The sequence below is a fragment of the Pan troglodytes genome, chromosome 14 (assembly GCF_028858775.2).
Source record: "Pan troglodytes isolate AG18354 chromosome 14, NHGRI_mPanTro3-v2.0_pri, whole genome shotgun sequence".
NCBI lineage: Eukaryota > Metazoa > Chordata > Mammalia > Primates > Hominidae > Pan > Pan troglodytes.
Window position 1 is genome coordinate 119,975,020 of NC_072412.2, and position 25,096 is coordinate 120,000,115.

The following is a 25,096-nucleotide window of genomic DNA, read 5'->3' on the forward strand; positions in this document are numbered from 1 at the left end:
TTTTTCAGCCCCAGGTGTTTGCTTTTGCAGATTCTTGAGCACATTGAGAGCATGGAGAGCACTCCAAGGCATGGAGTGGGGTGCCTAAAGTTTCAGTGATTATAGGGAGTTGAGAGACTCAACTGGGAAAGGAAAGGTCTAAAAGGAGGCAATTTGGAAGATAAAAATTTTCTCAAAAGAGCGATTAAATTTCTAAATAATTCTTAGTAAAATCATGCAAACAGGAAAGGAAGTAGAATTAGTTCCATATTGGTGGAACACATAGTCAGCAGAGGTTTGAGAAGGGAGAATTTAGTCAACTGAGAAGTTCCCATGAAAGGAGCAAGTTCAAGATCACAGAGACACCTCGAAACAAAAAGCCAGGAATAACTTCCAACCCAAGAGGAGAACAGAGAGGCCTCAAAACCAAAGCTAGGATAAGAAACTTGTAGCCCAAGAGTTATCTTCCAGACAAAGAAGCCTGAGATTCCAATGCATCTTCAGAGAGTACTCACTCAAAGTGTTACTGAAACTGAAGGCTTTTTAATGACTTAGCCATGCCTGCAAAAGGCATTCCCTAAGGTGGCACGGAAGACGGAGCCCCCATATCCAAAGATAGCCAAGGAGAAAGAAAGACCCCTGTTGCCAGAGCCAGTGGGCAAAGGCAACAGAAAAGGAGACAAGGGTCCTAATGGGATGAGATCCTTTCAGATTTAGGCTTTTACAAACTCCTGAGAATTGGCAGGTTGACAGCCATAAATGGGGTACCAAACTTTCTACTCATTGGATTACAAGTTCCCAGGCATCCAAAATGATTAACAAAATGACAATTTCTACGGCTTCTGTGGGAGAGTATGGAAAGATCTTTTTGAACCTTTTAATGCTAACAATGGAAGAATGATGAGGTTCATAAATTTGGAAAGGAGACATTTCTTCATTTTTATGTTTATTTTTATTTTTATTTTTGAGACAGAGTTTCACTCTTGTTGCCCAGGCTGGTGTGCAATGGTGTGATCTTGGTTCACTGCAACCTCCACCTCCTGGGTTCAAGCGATTCTCCTGCCTCAGCCTCCTGATTAGCTGGGATTACAGATACCCACCACCACACCTGGATAATTTTTTTTGTATTTTTAGTAGAGACAGGGTGTCATCATGTTGGCCAGGCTGGTCTGAAACTCCTGACCTCAGGTGATCCACCTGCCTCGGCCTCCCAAAGTGCTGGGTTTACAGGCATGAGCCACCACACCCAATGAGAGATTTATTTCTTATAAAGGGTTGCAGCCTGAAGGGTTGTCCTTCTGACAGGCTGGGAAGCACAGCCTCCAGCCAGAAGCCAGAAACAGATGCTTCAAGGAGGAGGTAAAGGAAATAGTAATTTATGCTGAGTGGAATGGCCAAATGCATTTATTTAATAAGCTCTAGGAGGAGTCATGAATATTTATGGAAGGAGAAATGCATGCATGTGCAATTGAGTTTCTTGCTTCTTCATGGGTCCCATGTACAAAAAATGGCAGTGTTATCATGATCCCAGGGTGGAGTTTTCAGCTATCTGACATTAAAAGGTGAAGCAGAGGACATGAAAACTCGCTCTGTGCATCCTCTGTACACTGGCCAGAACCTCTCCATTGTGGGTGGTCTCTTATCAGGCAAGAAAGGAGAGGTTGATATCAGTGGTAGAGCCTTTGAAAGGGCTGGTTTCTGTTAAATCCTTAGGGAAGAAAGCCTCATCATGGTTAGCAAAGGAAGGGGTATAACGATGTGTATCTGACCTCCATCATCCCATCCTAGCAAAGCTGAGAACTCAGTTTTGAAAGTTACTCTGGGGTCCCCTCAGCCAAGAGTGGGTCTGTTCAGTCAGTTGGGAGCTTAGGATTTCATTTTCATTTATCATCGCTAATGGGAAAGAGTACGCTGTGTCTATGGCAGCTGAATTTGCAAGAAACTCCTTGGATGGGGTTAATGGCAGTTGTATTTTTCTGGGAGTTCTGCTTTAATTGGATAAAGTAAGTTCGGGTAAGATTTCTTCCTTTATCTTCAGTATCTCAAGTGTTTTCACTTAAATAATCTTTATAACAACTTTTGATGTCTGAGTGGAGTCCCACACAGTCGTCTATTGTAAGACTTTCTGATTCCTTTTTTTTCCTTTAGTCATTCTGAATAGGGCTTCTGTAAATAATTGCATGGTAGCTTTTGTTTGGAAATAACATCAAAGTAGTTGTCAAAATACTTAGGAATGTGATTTTTGGATTGTAAGGTGAGACTTGTTTAGCTTTAGAAAAAACTGCCGAAATTTTAATGGGGAGGAAAAAAATTTTCTATGTTTTTGGAATTCTTAGATGGGACCCACTGTAAAAACTGACAGATTAAAATGAGAAAAACAGAAAAGTTTAAAAACATGTATACCTTATGGATACATGGGAGATACTCAAGGAAAAATGAGTAAATCTCCAACAGGTGGCTTTCAATTCAAGCATAAATACTATCTTCAACTTAAAGAAAGAAGATTTGAGGTGCAGTGGTGAGTGGGGAGTTAACCAGCAAAAGCACATTAGACAAGGGTAAGGTTCGTTATACAGACTTAAGTCCACGCATTCTCCATTGATAAGAGTCTTTAGTGATTTAGTTATCCTTCTTGGTGTCGAGAGAGGTGGCTTTTAAATGGTGATTTCCTTTATAGATGTAAATTTTCCTTACACAAGTGTAACTTCTACTCTGTTTTCACAACTTCCTTTGTTAGCATTTTTTTTTTTTTTTCAAAATAATCAGCTTGGAATAATTCTTAAGCCAAAGGGACATATTTTGTGGTGGCATATTCTGGTTTCCTACCATTATATTTTGGGGTGGCATATTTTGGTCTTATACACTGTGTTCCACCGACAATGAAAAGAGTTCTTGTTTTTCCTCCAGCAATTTGTCATTTTGTAAAGAGTTTAGCAGTTCTAAGAGCTATACACCAGCTGTGCTATCTCATTGTGGTTTTCGGTTCTCTAGTATGTTGAGCATCTTTTTGTATGTTTACTTGCCATCTGTAGATCTTCTTTGGTGAGGTTCTGTTCAGATCTGTGTGCATTTTCAATTGGGTTGTTTAACTTATTGTTTAGTTTTAAGATTTTTAAAATATATTTTGAATACAAATTCTTTCTCAGATCTGTATTTTGCAAATATTTTCTTCAATATGTGGCTTGTCTTTTTGTTCTCTTAACAAGGTCTCTTCCAGAGTATAAACTTTAAATATTAAGAAATCCACATTGTCATTTCTTCTGTGTATATCAACCTTTTGTGTCATTTGTTAAAATTCATTACCAAACCCAAAGGCACATAGCTTTTCTTCTATAGTTTCTTCTAGAAATGGTACAGTTTTGCATTTTTAGTGTAAGGATGATTTTGAGTGATTATTTGTGTAAGTTGTAAAGTTTTCATCTACACGCATATCATTTCTTATGGTTTCCAATTAACTGTTCCCTATTTCTGGGAAAGACACAGGATAGTGGGCTCTGTTAGAGTAGATGTATGACATTTTTATTGCAGAATGAATGATGATTGGGGCATCTTAAGAGGAATTCTAGGGTGTTTCTTTCTGCATAGGTACCTCTTCTCCCACCTACCCACAATTGACAAGTGCCCATCCACTCCAGCACTAGAGATGCTACTAATATGTGAATTTTTGGTGGTACCTCCAGGTGAGGCTTCCCAGACTTTCCCTTTTCCAGGAGCTTCCCCCTCCTGTTCATGTCTAGCTAGCTATCTACTCTAACAGAGCCCACTATCCTGTGTCAGCTGGGACTACAGGTGCGTGCCACCACACCAGGCTAATTTTTGTGTTTTTAGTACAGATGGGATTTCACCATCTTATCCAGGCTGGTCTCGAACTCCTGACCTCAGGTGATCTGCCTGCCTCAGCCTCCCGAAGTGCTGGGATTACAGGAGTGAGCCACTGCACCCAGCCCTCTTCTGCAATTTCAATAATCAATTGTGCTATTTGCCTTTCTTTCAGCAATGAGATTTTATTTTTCTTTCCTAATTATTTCAAACATGAACTTTGGTTCCAGAGAACTAGTATTTCCTTGATTTATAAATTGAGGGCAGCTGGGCACGGTGGCTCACGCCTGTAATCCCAGCACTTTGGGAGGCCAAGGCAGGCAGATCACTGGAGGTCAGGGGATCAAGACCAGCCTGGCAAACATGGTGAAACCCCATCTCCACTAAAACTGCAAAAAATAGCCAGCCATGGTGGCAGGTGCCTGTAGTCCCAGCTACTCAGGAGACTGAGACAGGAGAATGGCTTGAACCCGAGAGGTGGAGACTGTGGTGAGCCAAGGTCGTGCCACTGCACTCCAGCCTGGGTAACATAGGGAGACTCTATCCTCAAAAAAAAAGGTAAAAAAATTGAGGGTCATCTCACAGATGATCTAATAATGAATTATTTTTTTGTCTTTAGAAAATCAACATTAACTTTTCTACTTTTAGATATCGTAACTGCTGTGACTTGAAGGACTTATCTAGAAAAAGCCTTAAAAAAGTACAGTCAGCACTGGGTGAATGGGTTGGGGGAACCCACATAAAATCCCCAAGACACCTGGGAGTCCATGTCCCCATGAGTGGGACTGCAGGCAGCTGTAGCAGACTGGATGGGAGAGGACAGCAGGCAGGAGAACTCGGGGTCTGGTGTCCACGGTTCTAAGGCCAGGGAAAACCACTGGCAAAGTGAAATGCGGAGCTTGACAGGATGAAATTTGTGATTGTAAATGAATATTTGCCATTTCCAAGTGAGCTCGCCAGTGGTGGTGGGATGGACGGGTGCCCCTCCAAGTGGGCTGCAGTGAGGAGAGCGCAGCCCCAGGCCAGGATGTTCCTGCCAGGAACACAGGATCTGCACATGTTTAGGAGGAAACGCCGGGCAGACCCAGCTTGGAGTCATCTCTGCTCTTTACATCTGTTAAGGCTGTGAAAACTGAGAGTCGGCCGGATGCAGTGGCTCACGCCTGTAATCCCAGCACTCTGGGATGCCGAGGCGAATGGATCACCTGAGGTCAGGAGTTCAAGACTAGCCTGGCCACCATGGTGAAACCCCATCTCTACTAAAAATACAGAAAATTAGCCGGGTGTGGTGGTAGGTGCCTGTAATTACAGCTAATCGGGAAGCTGACGCAGAAGAATATCTTGAACATGGGAGGCAGAGGTTGCAATGAGCAGAGATGGCGCCATTGCACTCCAGCCTGGGTGACAGAGGGAGACTCCATCAAAACACAAACAAACAAACAAACAAAAAAAACAGAAAACTGAGTCTCAGGAACAGTTCCCGAAAAGGAAAATTGGGCCCGCATGGAAATAGACATTTTTCTCCCACCTAGGGCAGGGAGTGAAGTGAAATAGGTCTGTGGAGTGGACTTTCACATAGAAACCCTGTATTTCCTAAATTGGGGGTTATTTGGGGATCACCTGGAGGAGTATTCCTGCTTTTGGTGAAACACACGGGGGTATTTTTTGTGAAGCTGCAAAACTGGCACAGCAATAACAGCTGGGGAACTGGAGATAAAGAAGGCATACTAAGTGCTGTTGCAAGTTTCCCAGAAGTATGACGTTATTGGGAAGTAAACTACTTTTTAAAACAACCGTGGCAATACCACGTCAGTAAGGCAGAGACAACACCATGAAGTTTCATGACAGAGGCCAAATCCAGCCCAAACCCAGCCCAGCAGAGGCTGTCAACTCAGCGACCCAGCGAGAGCCGGAAGGTTCCATCCTCAGAGCTGCAGACCCTCTCGTGTGGGCTGCAAAGGCCATGTCTGCATCCCGGGCGGTATGTACGCTCTGAGAGATACATGCGTGTTCCGGGGGTTATATGAGTGTGACGGGTGTGGCGTGAGTCTGACTGTGTCATGGGCGTTCCAGGGGTTACGTGTGTGCTCTGAGGGACACATGCGTGTTCCGGGGATTATATGAGTGTGACGCGTGTAGCGTTAGGTGACGATGTCATCTCCGCGTTCCAAGCGTTATGTGCGCACTGAGGGACACATCCATGTTCCCGGGGTTGGATGTGGACGGCAGCTTCCGAGTTACCCTGACGGGTGTGCTCTCTGTATACAACGGGTGCTAACACTAGCATCACAGATGCAGTGTTATTAGTACTACGGAGGTTAATATCAGTGTGGCGGGTGTTCTAGTTGCTTTCCTGACGCTACATTTCTGTTCCAAGACCGCAGCTTGGCCCTGTGGCTGCCTCACCTTGGGTGTGGAGAATGAACCTCGAGTGCGCTGGATTCACAGGGGATTTTGGTTTCTGATTTTCCACATGAAGGGCCAAGGCGGGTGGATCACTTGAGATCAGGAGTTCAAGACCAGCTTGGGCAAATAGCAAGACCCTTATGTCTACAAAAAAAAAAAAAATTAGATGGCATGCTTGCACGTACCTGTAGTCCCAGCTACCCAGGAGGCTGAAGTGGGAGGATTGCTTGAGTCCAGAAGTTTGAGGCTGCAATGAGCCAGCCATGATCGCACCACCGCACTCCAGCCTGGGCGACAGAGTGAGACCCTGTCTCTCTCTCTCTCTCTGTCACACACACACACACACACACGTTAAATTTGTTGGATTATATATTTAGGGGGTTGAGCACTTTTGGTTATGAAATATTTATGATTGTGGGAACAAGTTAATAAAGACACGAAACTTATTTAAATGTCCCAGAACATTAAGAACAAAAAGCATTCTTAGTTTAAAAATAAGTTTTACTTTAAAGGTAATAGTACACACATAAATTGTTGTTAAAATCGACAGTAACAAAGAGAAGTAACAATACTAATAGCCTGTCACAAACTGATTCTTAATAACCTATATAAACAAACATTAAGCCCGGGCGCCCGGTGGCTCATGCCTGTTATCCCAGCACTTTGGGAAGCCGAGGCAGGCAGATCACTTGAGGCCAGGAGTTCCAGACCAGCCTGACCAACATGGTGAAGCCCAGTCTCTACCAAAAATACAAAAAAATTAGCCGGGTATATTGGCACGCACCTGTAATCCCAGCTACTTGGGAGGCTGAGGCAGGAAAATCCTTGAACCCAGGAAGCAGAGGTCGCAGTGAGCCGAGATCATGCCATTGTGACAGGAGAGAAACTCTGTCTCAAAAAAAAATTATATGTTTACAACAGGTGCATTCCTCCTCTTGCTTTCTGAGGACGCCCTGCTATGTAGCTGAGTAGTCGCTAATAAACTATCTTAACTTCACTATACTCTGTGACTTGCCAAAAGGTCTTTCCCATGTGAAATCCAAAAACCTGTTCTTGGGGTCTAGGACAAGACCCATTTTATAATGACAAAACTATACAAATTCTAGAGGAAAACATGGAAAGAAAGCTATGTGACCTTGCGTTTGGCCATGAGTTTTAACACGACGCTATCAGAGGCATTTGAACCCCTCCTCTATATGAACTCCAGGGTGGTTTATGTTCCACTGGCTAAGAGAAAGTTTTCTTCAAAAATGTGACATGATTTGAGGTCAAACATTAATATCAAGTAAACTCAAAAGATTGAGAAGCTAGCATTAGTTCTGGGAAAACCAGAAGTGTGCCTTTTTTTTTGGAAATAATCATTGGTAGCACAAACTTAATCTCCAAAGGAAATATAAATGAGTTATTAACTTACAGTTTTCACCAATTAAGATATAAATGAAGTTAATGAAATCCGGAAATACAATTTCACTGTTTTTAATGTTCATTAAAAAAAAAAATCCTTATCAAATAGCCCCAGTAAGTCACCAATTAAGTCTTTACTACTTAAAAGCAAAATCCACCTATGTCCTGAACACTATCCACTTTACAAGCCTCATTATATGTACTGGAGACAAAATTCAGAAATAAATAAATATATATGTACATATATACAAATATATTTCAAATTAAAAAATACTTTTAGATAGTGGTATGTATTACAGTTAGAAATTAATAAGTAAATTATGGGATGTCATCCACGCCTGTCCCAAAGGTACCGAATTTAGAAATCATCTCAGGTGCGGAGCAGGACAGGTTGAAAATAGGAATGACATGAACCCGCGCGGAACAGCTGCCGGCGCGGTGTCCAGGGCAGCACCCCGCCCGGTCCCGGCCCCTCCAGCCCCGGGCCCGACCCCTCCTACGCCTCTGCCTCGACGCGAACGCGGAGCCCGAGCGCGCGTCACGCCGTGTGGGGCCGAAGAGGCTGCTACCCAGAGGCGGAGTGCGGGCTCGCGAGGGTCCCCGCCCCACTCTCGCTCCCGCCAGCACCAACGGACTCGCGTCCCCGCCGCGCGCCGACTCGGGAGCAGCACCGCCCCCGGCACAGGAGCCTCACGCGCCTCTTACCTAACAGGAAGTTGGGTGGAAGCAGCGCGGACCCACGGCGCACCGAACGCACTCCAACGGAACCCGACGCAGACACGCGCTTTCAACCGGCGGAGACACCGGCAGGGCCAGAAACGCGCGCAGCGGGTGCGGCAAGTCGGTAAGCTCCCCGCCCCGGCCCGGGACCCCGCCCCTGCCCGAGGCCCCGCCCCTGCCCGAGACCCCGCCCCGGCCCCGCCCCTGCCCGAGACCCCGCCCCGGCCCGGCCCCGCCTTTTTCTCTGCCTCCCCTCCCTGCACGTACGGGCCCCGCCCCTCGCGCGACGTGTTTTGTTGACCGGGAAACGGGTTCTCCGGAGCCAAGGTCCGCTCGGGTGAGTGCCCTCCGCTTTTTGTGGCCAAACCCAGCCACGCAGTCCCCTTCCTGCGGCATCCTCCACACCCGGGGCCTGCTGGTCTCCGCGGATGTCACAGGCTCGGCAACCGCCCTCCTGTCGGCGGGGAGTCCCGCGACGCCCGGAAATGCTCCGGAGCCTGTCGCTCAGCTGCCAGATCTGCGTCTGTGTCCGGTTCCGTCACTGAGGTCGCCCCTGTCCGGCCCTTCCTCCCTAGGTCTCTTCACCGTCCGCCCATCCTGTCGCGCGCCGCGTCAGGTCCCCATTCGGCATGTGGCTTGTCTTCCGTCGTCCCCACCCTCGCCCCTCTTGGCCCCTCAGGGCAGCCCTGGGATTCGGCAGACGCCAGTCCTCCCTGAGATGCTTCCCCATCCTTCCCTCCGCCAGGCCCTACGTCTCCGCAAACCCCACGCTTCGGGGTGGCCGCCTCAGACAGGACCCTGAGTCCGAGACTGGGGTAGGGGACCTGCCCGATCCTGTAACAACCCTCGTGCTTCTGCGCAATCGCCTCCCACTAGCGGTGAGTGTTGGGTGTTTACCTTCCCGGTGTCCCACTGAGAAGTGGGCTCTTCCTTGGCGGGGGCTTCTTCATTGCCTCGCTGTGGATGTCGAGGTGGGGCAGGAGAGTGAGGAGAAAACAGAGAGGAGGGAGGTAGAGCCAACGAGCGGGAAAAGGGGAGGGAAGTTTAGATGGGAAGTGGATGGGTCTGAGGAATTTGAACAAACACTGACAATGAAGGAGAGTGACCTGAGCAAGTAGTAGTGGGGTAAATGGAAATAGACAAAATGGGAATCAGCAGAGATATGGAGGACAGAATACAAGGAGGAGGCCTTGACCGTCAGTAGCAGAGAGGGCAGCAGAAGCCTAATTCCCAAATTCCTTAGATGGTTTTCTGATTTCCAAATTAGTTTCCCTTTTAAATTTATTGTGTCAGGTTCAGCTTATGAGGCCTCAATACTTTTCAGTCTTAATTGTATATTGAAAATACTTTTTGTTTACTAAATACTTTTTACATTAATTCAGTGTGCACTCCGTAAGGATATTGATGATTTGAGTTAGTTTAGTATTCAACAGCTTCCTCTATTCCTTTATATGATCTCTGTATTTAATGGCTGTGGCATAAAGTTTCCAACTAAGTATAAGTATCAAGTTTTCTTTGTGCTGTTTTCTGCAAATATTGAAGGATGACCTGGATTGTCCTAGAACTTTGTTCCGACAGATTACATGTGTTCATAATGAATAAATTGCTCAAAGATATTTCCAAAGCTCACCTTTTATGTTTTTCAGTTCCAATAATTACATCTTTTTAAGGTTTATATTTTTTGATGACTTAATGTGATGTTCTGGAGAAGACAAATGCTTTTAATCAATATGATTAAAACCGTGAAAGACAAATCGCTGTTACTTAAGAGTGTGACATATGATCTGAAATCTTTAGGGGGCAGGGATGTTAAGGGAAAACTGCCGCTATCGTATCAAGGTCATGCCATTCCTGTGAAGCTGGTGCTGGTTACTCTCTACTGGCTTTTGTTCACCTTTCCACCGGCCCCAAGACACACACATAGTGACACAAGGCAGTGGATAGGGAAAGAGCAAGACTTTATAAAGTAAGCACAGAACAAAGGTATCTTTCTAATGAGGAGGACGTGTTGGTTCTGGGAAGGAAGCTTGGGATTTGGGTATTCAGGATCCAGAAGTGAGAGAGCCTGGGAAGTTCAGGAACCAGAGAAAGAAAAAGACTTGCCCATTCTCACCCATGACCCTGTGCTCAGCAGGTACTAGCAGAGACTTCAGGCTCTGTGACTAAAAGGGGTCAGACCAGTTGATATACCCACAGCTGCCATGTAAGGATGTGTGTGGACTTCACTAGGGAAGAACGGTGTTATGAAAGAAGGGGCAGAAAAACTCACCTGTTGGTCTCCATGTAGACGTTTATTGTCCTGAATTCCTGGAGGTTCAGTGAAAAGCAGAAGATTGTCTTTTACACATGTTGAGTTATACCCCCATATATGTGGTTGTGGTAAAGAAAGAGGATGTGTTGATGAGAGGTCCTGAAATGCATTTTCCTAATACTCAGCAGGGGCTTCTCAAGAAGGATCTTCCCTAAGAAAGAAGCTCAGAGAACAAAAATGGAAAAGGATTAGATATGGCACTTTTGCTGGAAAAAGTCATGTTATTCATTGATTGTTTTGTCATCTCCCTCCTTAAGTGTTGTTTTTAGGATGTGGTAATCTCTGACCCTGCCTAACACATTTCCCAACTCACCCATAGCCTTCCCTTAACGTCCTCCCATCTTCACACTATCACACTGTGACCCAGTGAATTCGAACTTGCGAAGTTCCATTCGGGGGATCATATGGGAAGGGCTTCACACCCAGACATAGATTATAGATGGGAAGTGGGCCACATGGTGTCAGTGAGGCAAGTATGGATCGTTTAGGGACAATGCACTGTCAGATCTTTCTTGACCATGATTAGAGAAACTGTGCATATTAGTAGTGAATTAATGTCAGGAATACCTGACAAATCCTGGAAAAGAAGATTGATGAGAGGAAATGTGTTCTGCCCAACTGTATAATGCATTTGAAGCTTAAAACAATGAATCAGTATTGATCTGGTCACAAAATATTAATGATTTGAATTAAAAAGAAAAGTTTAGAAAATGATAGCTTTGACAAATTAAGGTAGCATTTCATCCACACGATGGAGTGTGTTTTATTCAGTAATTGATTTAAAAATGGAATCAACCTAAGTGTCTAACAGGAGGGAGTTTTATAAATTGTTCACAGAGCATCTGTTCCAAGGAGACCTTGATGTTCATAGATTTGTAAAGAATGCTGCTTACTAGCACACTGACTCCTCTGCAAATGTCTGAGGGTTCCTCCACTTGGGGCAAGTTGGGGGTTTGATCGCAGAGTAAATAAATGGTGCATTTTATAATGTAATATATTCTAGCAAGATGCAGCCCACAAACTGTATAGATACTCTTATGTACCACGTAAAGTTCATCTACTACTTTAACCAGAACTTGATACTGTATGTATGTTTTTTTTTAGATTTGGATAAAATGACAACTCATTGTTATTTCCAGTTCACAAAGTAATTGTGAGGCTGAATAAATTTTATTATTTTGTAGACATATATGTAAAATGAATTTTTCTATGAAACTCATTTTTGATGTATATTAGATGCTATTTTATATTCTGTAGTTTAATTATATGTACGCACACACAAACACACACTTCGGTGTCTTATTATGTTTCTGCAGTGAAACCAAAATCCTTCCTTCACGCCCTTTGATTTTATGTTTTCCTCAGGAAGGCAGGAGCTATTGTATATGATAAAATATTATGTTTTATTCAGTCCACTTATGAAATTGTTTAATATTGTTATAAATATTTATATAACTTATTTTAAATTTCCAAATAACATAGGTTACATGAAATTTGACAACTTTATTTTTTTCTTTTCACAACTATTTTGACTGTATACTCACCAAAAATCAAAATTTAGACAAAATTGACTTTTAGACTAATTCTCATTTTTTACATGTAAAAGACCACATGGGACTTTTAAGTCTAGGTTGCCCTGAGTCTACAGTCACGGAGGTTTTATGTCACTATGTCCTCCATTCTAACAATATGATTTTCAGGCTTTATTCATGTCATTTTTATATCCTCATTAAGTTTTAAAATTTATTTACATGGGTCTACAAATTTATTTCAAATCGTAGTCATAATATTTGGCTATTGTAAATAGACACTGATTTTGTGTGTTTGCTTTTTTTAAGGACTAATGTTGCTGGACAGGCAGGTATTAGAGACAGGGTGGATCTGCTGGACAGGCAGGTAGTATAGACACGGTGGATCTGCTGGCCAGGTAGGTAGTGTAGATAGCGTGGATCTACTGGCCAGGCAGGTAGTATAGACAGGGTGGATCTGCTGGGGAGGCAGGTAGTGTAGACAGGGTGGATCTGCTGGGCAGGCAGGTAGTGTAGACAGGGTGGACCTGCTGGACAAGCAGGCAGTGTAGAAAGGGTGGATCTGCCGGCCAGGCAGGTAGTGTAGATAGCGTGGATCTACTGGCCAGAGAGGTAGTGTAGACAGGGTGGACCTGCTGGACAAGCAGGCAGTGTAGACAGGGTGGATCTGCGAGCCAGGCAGATAGTGTAGATAGCGTGGATCTACTGGCCAGGCAGGTAGTGTAGACACGGTGGATCTGCTGGACAGGCAGGTAGTACAGACAGAGTGGATCTGCTGGACAGGCCAGTAGTATAGACAGGGCGGATGTGCGGGCCAGGGAGGTACTATAGAAAGGGCGGATCTGCTGGACAGGCAGGTAGTGTAGACAGGGTGGACCTGCTGGACAGGCAGGTAGTGTAGACAGGGTGGACCTGCTGGAAAGGCAGGTAGTGTAGACAGGGTGGATCTGCTGGACAGGCAGGTAGTGTAGACAGGGTGGATCTGTAGGAGAGGCAGGTAGTGTAGACAGGGTGGATCTGCTGGCCAGGCAGGTAGTGCAGACAGGGTGGATCTGCTGCACAGGCAGGTAGTATGGACAGGGTGGATCTGCCGGACAGGCAGGTAGTATAGACAGGGCGGATCTGCTAGCCAGGGAGGTAGTATAGACCGGGCGGATCTGCTGGACAGGCACGTAGTGTATAGAGGGCGGACCTGCTGGACAAGCAGGTAGTGTAGACCGGGTGGATCTGCTGGCCAGGCACGTAGTGTAGATAGCGTGGATCTACTGGCCAGGTAGGTAGTATAGACAGGGTGGATCTCCTGGGCAGGCAGGTAGTGTAGACAGGGTAGATCTGCTGGAGAGACAGGTAGTATAGACAGGGTGGATCTGCTCGACAGGCAGGTAGTATAGACAGGTTGGATCTGCTGGACAGGAAGGTAGTGTAGATAGTGTGAGCTTACTGGCCAGCCAGGTAGTGTAGACAGGGTGGATCTGCTTTGCAGGCAGATAGTGTAGAGAGGGTGGACCTGCTGGACAAGCAGGTAGTGTAGACAGGGTGGATCTGCTGGCCACGCAGGCAGTTTAGATAGCGTTGATCTACTGGCCAGGCAGGTAGTATAGACAGGGTGGACCTGCTGGAGAAGCAGGTAGTGTAGAGAGGGTGGATCTGCTGGCCACGCAGGCAGTGTAGACAGCGTTGATCTACTGGCCAGGCAGGTAGTATAGACAGGGTGGACCTGCTGGAGAAGCAGGTAGTGTAGACAGGGTGGATCTGCTGCGCAGGTAGGCAGTGTAGATAGCGTGGATCTACTGTCAAGGCAGATAGTATAGACAGTGTGGATCTTCTGGGCAGGCAGGTAGTGTAGATAGGGTGGATCTACTGGCCAGGCAGGTAGTGTAGACAGGGTGGATCTGCTCGACAGGCAGGTAGTATAGACAGGTTGGATCTGCTGGACAGGAAGGTAGTCTAGATAGCGTGGGTCTACTGGCCAGGCAGGTAGTGTAGACAGGGGGGATCTGCTGGACAGGCAGGTAGTATAGACAGGGTGGATGTGCTGGAGAGGCAGGTAGCATTGACAGGGCGGATCTGCTGGATAGGCAGGTAGTGTAGACAGAGTGGATCTGCTGGACAGGCAAGTAGTATAGACAAGGCGGGTCTGCTGGACAGGCAGGTAGTGGAGATAGCGTGGAACTACTTCCCAGGCAGGTAGTGTAGACAGGGTGGATCTGCTGGGAAGGCAGGTAGTATATACAGGGTGGACCTGCTGGACAAGCAGGTAGTGTAGAGAGGGTAGATCTGCTGGGCAGGCAGGTAGTGTAGACAGGGTGGACCTGCTGGACAAGCAAGTAGTGTAGACAGTGCGGATCTGCTGGCCAGGCAGATAGTGTAAATTGCGTGGATCTACTGGCTAGGCAGGTAGTATAGACAGGGTGGATCTGCTGGTCAGGCAGGTAGTATAGACAGGGCTGATCTGCTGGAGAGGCAGGTAGTGTAGACAGGGTGGATCTGCTGGACGGGCAGGTAGTGTAGACAGGGTGGACCTGCTGGACAAACAGGTAGTGTATACAGGGTGGTTCCGCTGGCCAGGCAGGTAGTGTAGATAGCATGGATCTATTGGCCAGGAAGGTAGTGTAGAGAGGGCGCATCTGCTGGCCAGGCATGTAGTGTAGATAGGGTGGATCTGCTGGATGGGCAGGTAGTGTAGACAGGGTGGATCTGCTGGACAGGCAGATAGTATAGACAGGGTGGATGTGCTGGAGAGGCAGGTAGTATAGACAGGGCGGATCTGCTGGACAGGCAGGTAGTGTAGACAGAGTGGATCTGCTGGACAGGTAAGTAGTATAGAGAGGGCGGGTCTGCTGGACAGGCAGGTAGTGGAGATAGCGTGGATGTATTGGCCTGGCAGGTTGTATAGACAGGGCGGATCTGCTGTACAAGCAGGTAGTGTAGACAGGGTGGATCTGCTGGACGGGCAGGTAGTGTAGACAGGGTGGATCTGCTGGCCCGGCAGGTAGTGTAGATAGCGTGGATCTACTGCCCAGGCAGGTAGTGTAGACACGGTGGATCTACTGGGCAGGGAGGTAGTGTAGACAGGGTGGACCTGCTGGATGGGCAGGTAGTATAGACAGGGTGGATCTGCTCGACGGGCAGGTAGTATAGACAGGGTGGATCTGCTGGACAGGCAGGTAGTGTAGATAGCGTGGATCTGCTGGCCATGCAGATAGTCTAGACAGGGTGGATCTCCTGGAAAAGCAGGTAGTATAGACAGGGTGGATCTGCTGGACAGAGGGAGGAGTCACACCCCAGGTGGGGCTGAGTGGGACGGCATGAGACTTCATCACGCTACTCAGAATGAAACATGTTTTAAAACGTGTGTATTGTTTATTTCTGGAATTTTTCATTTAATGTTTTTGGACCATGACTGACTGAGAGTAACTGAAACCTTAGAAGGCAAAACAGTGGATAAGAGTGACTTGCCGACCTGAACAGTTTGCTCTTAGAAACTTTGTGTCGTTGGTTGTCTGATCTGTGACTTCCTTTAATTCACTTCTCTGAGTTCCTTAAAGGTAGGAATCATGTTTTATTCCTCTCACAGCCATATTTCCTTAAAAACTAGTTGGTGAACCGTGGAAAATCTAGATTGCTCAGGCCGCCTTCTGCCATCAGAAATAATGTTGCCTTTCAGCGGTGGTTTGCTTTTCTGAAATTTTCAGTCATCCCACCCTTTAGAAGGAACAACTTTAGAGAATAAGACTGGCCGGTATGCAACTCCCAGAATTTTCTCAGGAATGTTTCAAAAATCTATTGTTATTCTGGATACTGGTGAACAGATGCGCGAACGGCTCAGGCTCTGCCACTGGCCTTCTCCATGACTGTGTTTGTAGGGACAAAGTATGGTAGCAAACAACTTCAAAAAACCTCTGTGGCTTGAAAACACAAAGTTTAATCACTTGTCCATGCTTCTCTTCCACTGCAGGCTGGGGGTAGCTCCTGTTTCCTCAGGCCCAGGTGAGATAATTTTCCCATCCTGAGCACTGCCAGGCTCATGGCAGAGGGGAGGGTGCAGGAACGTTGTGCGGCTTTTAAAGTTTCTGCCAATAAGGGGCAGAGTCACTTCCATTCTGTTCCATTGGCTGGGCCTGACCACGGGACAAGTAGCAGAACCTTTCCATCCAGGAGAAACAGAGAGTGTCTGGAGGAAAAATACACACTGTCCCCAACTCCCAGAGTTAATGCTGTGAATTCATCAACAGGATGATACACTTGCCTCACTGGCTTTTTATTCCAATAGACAGAATCATAGAGTCTTGTTGTGCTGAGAGCCTTGTAGGTCACGCAGTCCAGGGATGCAAAATTAGAAGACAATGACGAGGTGCAAACCTGAGAGCAGAGGCGAATGGAGTCCGGAGGGCGGGGGCTGCAGGCCGAGCACACACCCCACCGGGGAGCAGCCATCTCTGCTGCAGCCGACGTTGCCCTAGAGAGATGAATGCAGGCCCAATGTTGGCAGCTATTCCAATGTGAAAGAAACTAAAAATCCAGACTTTTATGTAACAATATTCTAATATTTACAACATTAATCAGCTGGGGGAAAAAGGGTCCACAGAACTTTTGCAGGCTGTGAGCCACCCATTTCTACCCAAATTCAGCCCAAACCTCTAACTGCACAAGCTCACACAAATAGAGAAAGCCAGGAAAAGTATCCAGAACTGCACGTGCACTTCACTACTAACAGGGGCCTCCAGCCCTGGTAAGCATGGGAACCACACATGTAAACACTGAGGTGCCCTGCCACGCCAGTGAAGTGCATGCTGCTCGTGTGTGACCCATTTGTAACCCCTAAAGGCATAAAACACGAATACTGTGAATTCAGTTAATAAGTTGAATTTACACCAGTCCTTCCTGATACAGCTGAATCAGATCTTTCCCATTATTTACTACTCAGTATATCACCCCTTCTGTTGAACAAAATTAAGTAAATATTTAAAATTTCTTACCCAGGGGTCAGCAGATTATAATCCAGAGGCCAAGCCCAGCCTGTCTGCTTTTGTGTATAAAGTTCTCATGGAACAGAGCTGTGAGCCTGCCGTGTGTGGTCTACGGCTGCCCCTGGACACAGCTGCGGAGCTGACTCCTGCACAGACCTCGGGGCCCCCAGAGGGAGGCGCCTTCCCTCCATCATCCCCACTGAGCACCAGCCGCCACAGCCGCTAAAACCTGCGGAACTCACTCCATGCCCCTTGTTGGCTTTCTTCACATAAAGTGGATAAAACTGGGTGTTTACAGCCTAAAGCAGCCCATGCCAAGGCACTCCTCAGGGACTGAGCCTTAGTCACAGTCCTTGTGACTACAGCACGTCCATAGATGGGAGCTGGCCGAGGGATCCGTGTGCCTCCAGCTTCTCGGAGCTGGAAAGAATCCATACTGGAAAAATGTTCCTTCAGTGCTCCTCCTTCTGGGAAAAAAAGACGGGGAGCTACATCAACCTTAAGGGTTCATGTTGCTTGAATGTAAGCATAATAAATATTCAGCATGTCTCCTAAGACCTGGAGTATCATCAGAGACCAAGCTGGGAAAACCACAAAGAATGACGCCCAGTTTCTAAGAGTCATTCCATGCTTTACAGTCAGCCCACAACCACCGAGTCCCAGGAAGCCCAGCCGAGACCGCGGCAGGTCCTGACGCAGCATCAGCCTGAGTCTGAGCCCAGAGGAAGCTTCTGCTGCCACAATTGCTGCGTGTGCTCATGGCTTGGGTGCAGGCCCAACCACAGCGGACCAAGGGCAGGCTGAGATTTGGCCTGGACTGGAGCTGTCTCAAGGAGGGTGACGTGTCTTTGACTTTTGCATTCTTCCCTTTTCCTTTCTATTCTCTTGGTGACGTGAACACAGACAGAAGGTGAACGTTTTTTGCATAAGTTCCCTGTAGATTCTGGATATTAGGCCTTTGTCAGATGCATAGTTTGCAAATAGTTTCTCTCATTCCGTAGGTTGTCTGTATTCTCTGTCAAACGTTTCTCTTGCTGTGCAGAAGCTCTTTCATTTAGTTAAATTCTACTTGCCAATTTTGTTTTGTTGCAATTGTTTTTGGGAACTTAGCCAAAAATTCTTTGCCAAGGCCAACGTCAAGAAGAGTATTTCCTAGGTTATCTTCCAGGATCTTACAGTTTGAAGTCTTACATTGAAATCTTTAATATATTTTGAGTTAATTTTTGTATATGGTGAAAGGTAGGGGTCTGGCTTCAGTCTTCTGTATGCGGCTAGCCAGTTATTCCAACACCATATATTGAATAGGATGGTCTTTTTCCACTGCTGCTTTTGCTGGCCTTGTCAAAGATTGGATGGTTGTAGGCGTGTGGCTTTATTTCTGAGTTTTCTGTTCTGTTCATTGGTCTATGAGTCTGTTTTTGTACCGGTACAGAAGCTGTTTTGGTTACTGGGGCTGTATAGTATAGTTTGAAGTTGAGTAGCGTGATGCCTCTGGCTTTGTTCTTTTTGCTTAGGATTGCTTTGGCTATTTGGGCTCTCTTTTCATTCCATATGAATTTTAGGATAGTTTCTTCTTGTTCTTAAATGCATTTTATAATTAACTTGTTTAGCTCTAAGAAAAAAACTTGATTTTGTATTGGAATAGCATTAAATTTAATATTTTTAAAAAATGTTTCATCTACTTCTAACTTACTGCAAAGAGTTTTATAAAGTTGCCTGTAATGATTTTTTAATGTTTTTCTTCATTTTTATAAAGGAAACATCCTTGTAACCACACCCAGGTCAAGGAATAGAACTTTATCAATCATCCCAGAAGCGCCCACCACATGTCCCATTTCTATTATAACCTACTTCCTCTCCCCAAAAATAACCACTTCCCAAACTCTTATGGTAATAATTTCCCTAATCTTTATAGTTTTATCACCAAGTGTATATCCTTAGACACTATAGTTTAGTGTTGTTTTATTCTTAAAATTTGATATGTTTTTAAAGTCTCTTTTAATCTACACGTTTTTCTCTCTATCCCTTTCTTTTCCTTATCTTTTACAATGTTTAAATTTTCTTCTGTTAGCACTTGTAACTTTATTTATTTATTTTTTTCTAATCAGATACCTAGTGGTTTGTTTTGGTTGATTATTTTCTCTTGAGAGCCAGCTTTCGGATTTACTTCTTAGTTCTATTCTTTTTCTACTTAATAATATCTGCTTTTATTTGTAATAATTCACCCCTTTCTTTTGGTTCACTTATTCTTTTTCTGGCTTTTTCAGTTATATGTTTAAATAATTTATTTTTATTATTTAAATTTGTATTGATATAGTTATTTAATGCTATAAAGTTTCCTGTGACAGTTACTTTTTTTCTGAGTCCTATAAATTCTCTATATATTTTCCCAGCCTTTTATAGCTGTATATCTTATATGCAGTATGGTGTTTGATTTTGCTTTGTGAGCCAATCCAAGACTGTTTTCCATTTAATAGGTGAGCCAAGTCTATTTTTTACATCACAGATAACAGGGAACCACCTTGTTCTATTTTATTTGCTTTTACCCTTTTGGTATTTAAGAGGGCTTTCTTCCTCCCTTTTTTTCCCCACTTTTATCCTAATGCCTTTATAGCAAACACTTAGTTTCTTTGGTTGGCTCCCCATAGTACCTGATACTGCAGCTAGCTGATGGACACCCCAGTCCCAGTTGGCCCCTGCACATCTTCTGCCCGCCCCTACCACTTCTCTGGTGGTTGTTCTTTGTCTGCATTGTCCAAGCTGGTAACCATGGCATGCTGCACTTTTATCACCGTCATGTGCCAGCAGCTCCACAGATAAATACAGACCACCCTGCAGCTCACCTTTGCATCTGCCTCTAGTCATTTTGGTTTCCGGAGCTTATTCTTTAGTGGGTCATCCCTCAGCTCCTGGTCACCGTACTTCCTGTGTTTGTGTGTACTCATAAAAAATATGTGTGACTTTTACCCTTGATAGTCACTATTTAGATGTTAAATCTTTGGCTTATATTTTTTCCCTTAAATATCTTAAATATGTTACAGAACCTATTCTATTCTGGACCTGTAATCCCTACTACAAAGCCACTCACAAGTCCAGTTTTCATCATTTCTGATATTACAGACATGCATTCTTAAGGGGGAGGAATTTATAGAACTGGAAGCCATGTTAATATCCTAGTCATGAGGTGGCTGAGATTTAGTCTGTCCAGGTAAGATGGTGCAGGTAGGGAGTGTGGTGGTCCAAGTGGCACACGCAGGAAGTCACAGAATGTGGGAGGCATTGTTTTGTGTACCCTGTGCACAGAGTGTCTGATGCCCTTTGATAGGTTTGCGGCCTCATCTAGTGGACTTTCTGGCACAGCCCTTCTTCAAGGTTGCTGCATCTGAAGCTCTTTAAGACGGCGTTTCCCTTCTGCCAGATTGCACTCTGTGCACAGTGCAGTTGCTTCTCCCTGCGGAGTGAGATGGGCCCACATTGGCTGTGGCTCCACCTGGCCTTGGTGCTCTTGTCGCCCTCTGCTCTGCTGCTCCCTTCATGTAAGAAGGGTGTGTTAAGAGTCCGTAAGTGTGTCGTGTTACCACACCCAGCTAATTTTTGTATTTTTAGTATAGATGGGGTTTTGCCACGTTGGCCAAGCTGATCTCAAGCTCCTGACCTCAGGTGATCCACCTGCCTTGGCTTTCCAAAGTGCTGGGATTACAGGCATGAGCCACTGTGTCTGGCTGAGATTGCTTTTTTGTAAGTAATCTGTTGTTACTTTGGGTTACTTTTCTGTAAGGGATAGAGCAGAGGGGACTTCCTTATTATACTGGAATCTTTTGTCTTCAGAAGAAAAAAAAAACTCGTCTATTTTGGGACCTGTTTTTTAAAGTTTTAGTTTGATTTTGTGGTGCTTAGCATGAGTGACTCCATTTTGGTTTGGTCTGGTCTGCTTGGGATTAGTGCAGGAGCTCAGTCCAAAACAATGGCCCCTCATAATTTTGTTTAATACATGAAATTCAAATTTCAAACTTGTAGACATTTGCTCTCTCTCTTATTATATAAGTACCTACACAATGTCCTCAAATTTGCTTTTTGATCTGTAAAGACTAAGATATTTATCATCTAGTTTTACAGAAAAGTTTGCAGATCTTCTGGTTTAAAAGAGCAGGAGATTTAGTGTCAGGCAGGTTTGGATTGAGCCCAAGGGCTGCCATTTACTGATTGTATGACTTTGAGCAAGGTATTTATCGTTTTCTAAGCCTCAATTTCCTCATCTATAAAATGGGCACACAAATAGTATTTACCTTGGAGAGTTAAATGGGATAATGCATTTAATGTGCTTAACACAGTGCCTATCAGATGCTTAGGGGCTCAACACATTATTATTGTTATTGTTGTTGTTTTACCCTAAAGTAAATGAGACAAAATAGCAAAGCTAAATGAGGAGGAATTTTTAAGTTACATCAGAAACTGTGATAGATTCTAAAATATTATAATTAAGAAATTCCATACTTATTTATAAAGGCATTTTCAATTTAACAATTTAACAATTTAACCCTCTTATAAGTTAAAAAAAAAAAAAAAAAAAAAAAAAGCCCGGCACGGTGGCTCACGCCTGTAATCCCAGCTCTTTAGGAGGCTGAGGTGGATGGATCAGGAGGTCAGGAGTTCAAGACCAGCCTGGCTAACGTGGTGAAACCTCGTCTCTACTAAAAATACAAAAATTAGCTGGGCGTGGTGGTGCATACCTGTAATCCCAGCTACTCAGGAAGCTGAGGCAGGAGAATCGCTTGAACCCGGAGGCAGAGGTTTCAGTGAGCCAAGATCGTGCCACTGCACTCCAGCCTCGGCAACAGAGCAAGACTCCATCTCAAAAAGAAAAAAGAAATAAAAATAAAAAGTCATGCCCAGCTATTTTGGGAGAACTGAAATTACAACTCTATCTGAGAAAATAAAATGACAGGACTCCACAGAATCCATAGATAAAAATTTAACTGAAGAGGAATATGGAACAGACTAAAGGAAAAATTTTATCAAGCTGTAATCTTTATACTTGTGCCTAAGGCCAGAACTTGAAACTGCTGAAGACAGTGTTTCTCTACAAATGCACACAAGCACCCCATTTTGATGCACAGATAGGTGTTTATTTCTTTTAAGAATAGCAGCTTTATTGAGATAAATTTCACATATGATACAATTCACCAATTTAAAGTGTACAAGTCAATGGTTTTCAGTATAATCAGAGTTGTACTACCATCACCATAATCAATTTTAGAACATTTTCATCACCGCCCAAAAACCACTGTAGTCTCTCCCCAGTCCTCCACTCCTGGGAACCATTAATGTACTTTCTGTCTCTATAGATTTGCCTATTTTGGATATTTTATATAAATGGAATCATACAACATGTGGTCTTTTGTGAATAGCTTTTTTCACTTACCATAATGTTTTCAAGATTGATTCATTTTGTAGCAGGTATCAGTCCTTTTTCCTGTTTATTGCCAAATAATTTTCCATTGTATGGATAGATCATATTTTGTTTATCCATTTGTCACATTTTGGTTGTCTATCAGTTGATAGATATTTGTGGTGCATTTAATTTTTGGCCAATGTGTAAAACTTATTTTTCTCTCACTGAGGCTACATACTGTTACAACAATGCTATTTGGTCAACTTGACTGAGCTGGCCTCATAGGTTACAGGTTGCTCATTGTTAGAGATGAGACTTTAGACCAGACTGGACAACATAGTGAGACCCTGTCTCTACCAAAAAGAAAAAGAAAAATTAGCCAGATGTAATGGCATATGACTAGAGTCCCAGCTACTTGGGAGGCTGAGACGGGAGGATCACTTGAGCCCAGGAGTTTAGGACTGCAGTGAGCTGTGATCGTGCCAATGCAATCCATGCTGGGCGACAGAGTGAGACCCTGTCTCAAAAAACAGAAAGAGGGATTTTAGTATAACATTCAGCCAGTGCCATATTGGGAACCCACAAGAATGTACTTTAAAAAATATGTCAAAGAAGGTGGTGAGGGCCGTAATAGCTGCTATTCAGGCAGTAATGCAGTGCTGAAGGGACATCAAGCAAATAGTGTGATGCCTGTGGGTGCAATGTTACTCCTTCCCTTAGGTTGCCAAAAAAATCAATACTTCATAGCATTCCTGAAACGAAAAAGCTTATGAACCATTGTGTTTAGGGTGTAAGCTATCTATTTTGGGCTACCCATCACAGCTTCTCTCCTTTGGTAGAATAAAGTGAACTGAACCACCATGCCTAAGGTATTTGCCTTATTTCTTCCTCAGCTGGTTCATGGTTACATTGTCAAAGCTGGCAAAGCATTCAAGACCTGATTTCTCAGACCGAGTGTATGTGTGAATATAATATACTCATTTGCACAAATATAAACCCTCTGTCTTAACTGTGTTCTGCAAAAGGCGTGATAAATACTTTCAAGTTATATGTACTTATCAGTAGAACTAATGGAATACACACAGTATATTTTATGGGGAATTTCAGAGAAGGAAGGAAAAGTCAACCTTCTATTTGGCATCAGGATAGTAGTAAAACATTCTACTTGTGCATCAGATAGATTTTTATGACCTAACCTGGACAAGTAACTTAACTCTTGGTGCCTCCTGTTTGAAAGAGGGATAACACTCTACAGGGTCATTCTAAGAATTAAATATTGCCAAAACACATGAAAAGATTCTCAACCTTGTTAGTAATCAAGGAAATGCAAATGAAGATCACAATGAAGTCTTCTTTTGTACTCAATTGATTGGTGAAAAATGCATGCCTGATAATATTGACATAGAGACCAATGAGATCTCTTATAATTTGCTGGGAAAATGTATCAATTTGTACAAACATTTTGAAAAATAATTGTGCATTTTCTTGTGAAGTAAAACATTTGAATAATCTAGGACCCAGCAATTCAACTCTTACACAGACACTCAAGAGGAAGTTGCACACACATATGTCAGGAAAAATGTTCATAGCAGCCCTGTTCATAAGAGCAAAACCTGGAACAATTGAGAGGAAATGAATAAATTGCCGTGTAGCCACACAATAGAATACAAGACAGCAGTGATGCTGAAAAATATAGCAAGCCTCAGGAGTTTATATATTATATGGATAATTTTATGAAGCTCAAAAACACCCAAAATTAAACAACATATTCTCTAAGTACATACATGGGATATGTGATAAAACTAAAAAGAAAACAGGGAATGATCAGCAATCCAGAACCAATTCATGACTGTTGTTACTATCTTATGGGGCAGGCTGTGGATTGGAAGCGGGGGCGGTGCACATAGGTACGTGTAACTTACTGGTAATGCTTTTAGGTTAGGAATGAGGTCAAAAGAGTTCACTATAAATTTATATTAGAAAGAAGGGCTATCTATGGATTAGTGATGAGAGTGTCATGCACCAACAAATATGATTAATGAACTTAGGTTACCTGAGGTCCAAATAAATAATGAGAAAAAAGTAAATAAAAGTGATGCATGAATACTAAAAATTTGGAATTACATATATAATATGTAATAATAAAGAAAAAAGTGTCACTGGTTATCCTTCAGGTATAAAAATTACAATTAAAATTGTAATGTTATAACCTTCCATTCTTTCCCCTATGAATTAAAACTTTTTTTTTTTTAACGAGACTAAAAAATCAAGTTGATAAAATCTATGCCCTGTGGGAACTGGTTAGGTCAGGCTACCCACTCCAGATTTCCAGCAGGCTGGCCTCAGCTCTACCTACAGCCAGTAGCTTATTAAGGCTCTAGGCGCCAGTGACACCTTCAGACAGGTGGTTAGTGCGCCCTAAGGACTCTCCGCAGCGTCGCTCAGGTTCACAGAACACGCCCAGGGGCGTGTCCAGCTGTCGTCGGGGAGAGCCCACCTCCCCGGGGGGTGTGGCTAAGGGACGAGGCACTTCTCGTCCAGAGCCCAGGTAATCCGGGCGGGATCA

General features: G+C 44.2%; 1 protein-coding gene and 1 pseudogene across 1 annotated transcript; one reads left to right on the forward strand and one right to left on the reverse strand.

The window, feature by feature from the left end:
* Positions 1–5,949: 5,949 nt before the first annotated feature.
* Positions 5,950–17,687, forward strand: LOC134806996 (uncharacterized). Its single transcript, XM_063792175.1, has 5 exons — positions 5,950–6,047; positions 8,036–8,452; positions 9,074–9,206; positions 16,127–16,158; positions 17,152–17,687. Exons 1-5 carry the CDS (start codon positions 5,950–5,952, stop codon positions 17,279–17,281), a joined length of 810 nt encoding a protein of 269 aa, XP_063648245.1. The 3' UTR covers positions 17,282–17,687.
* Positions 17,361–18,419, reverse strand: LOC134808178 (protein FAM87A-like; annotated as a pseudogene).
* Between the last annotated feature and the right edge of the window lie 6,677 nt (positions 18,420–25,096).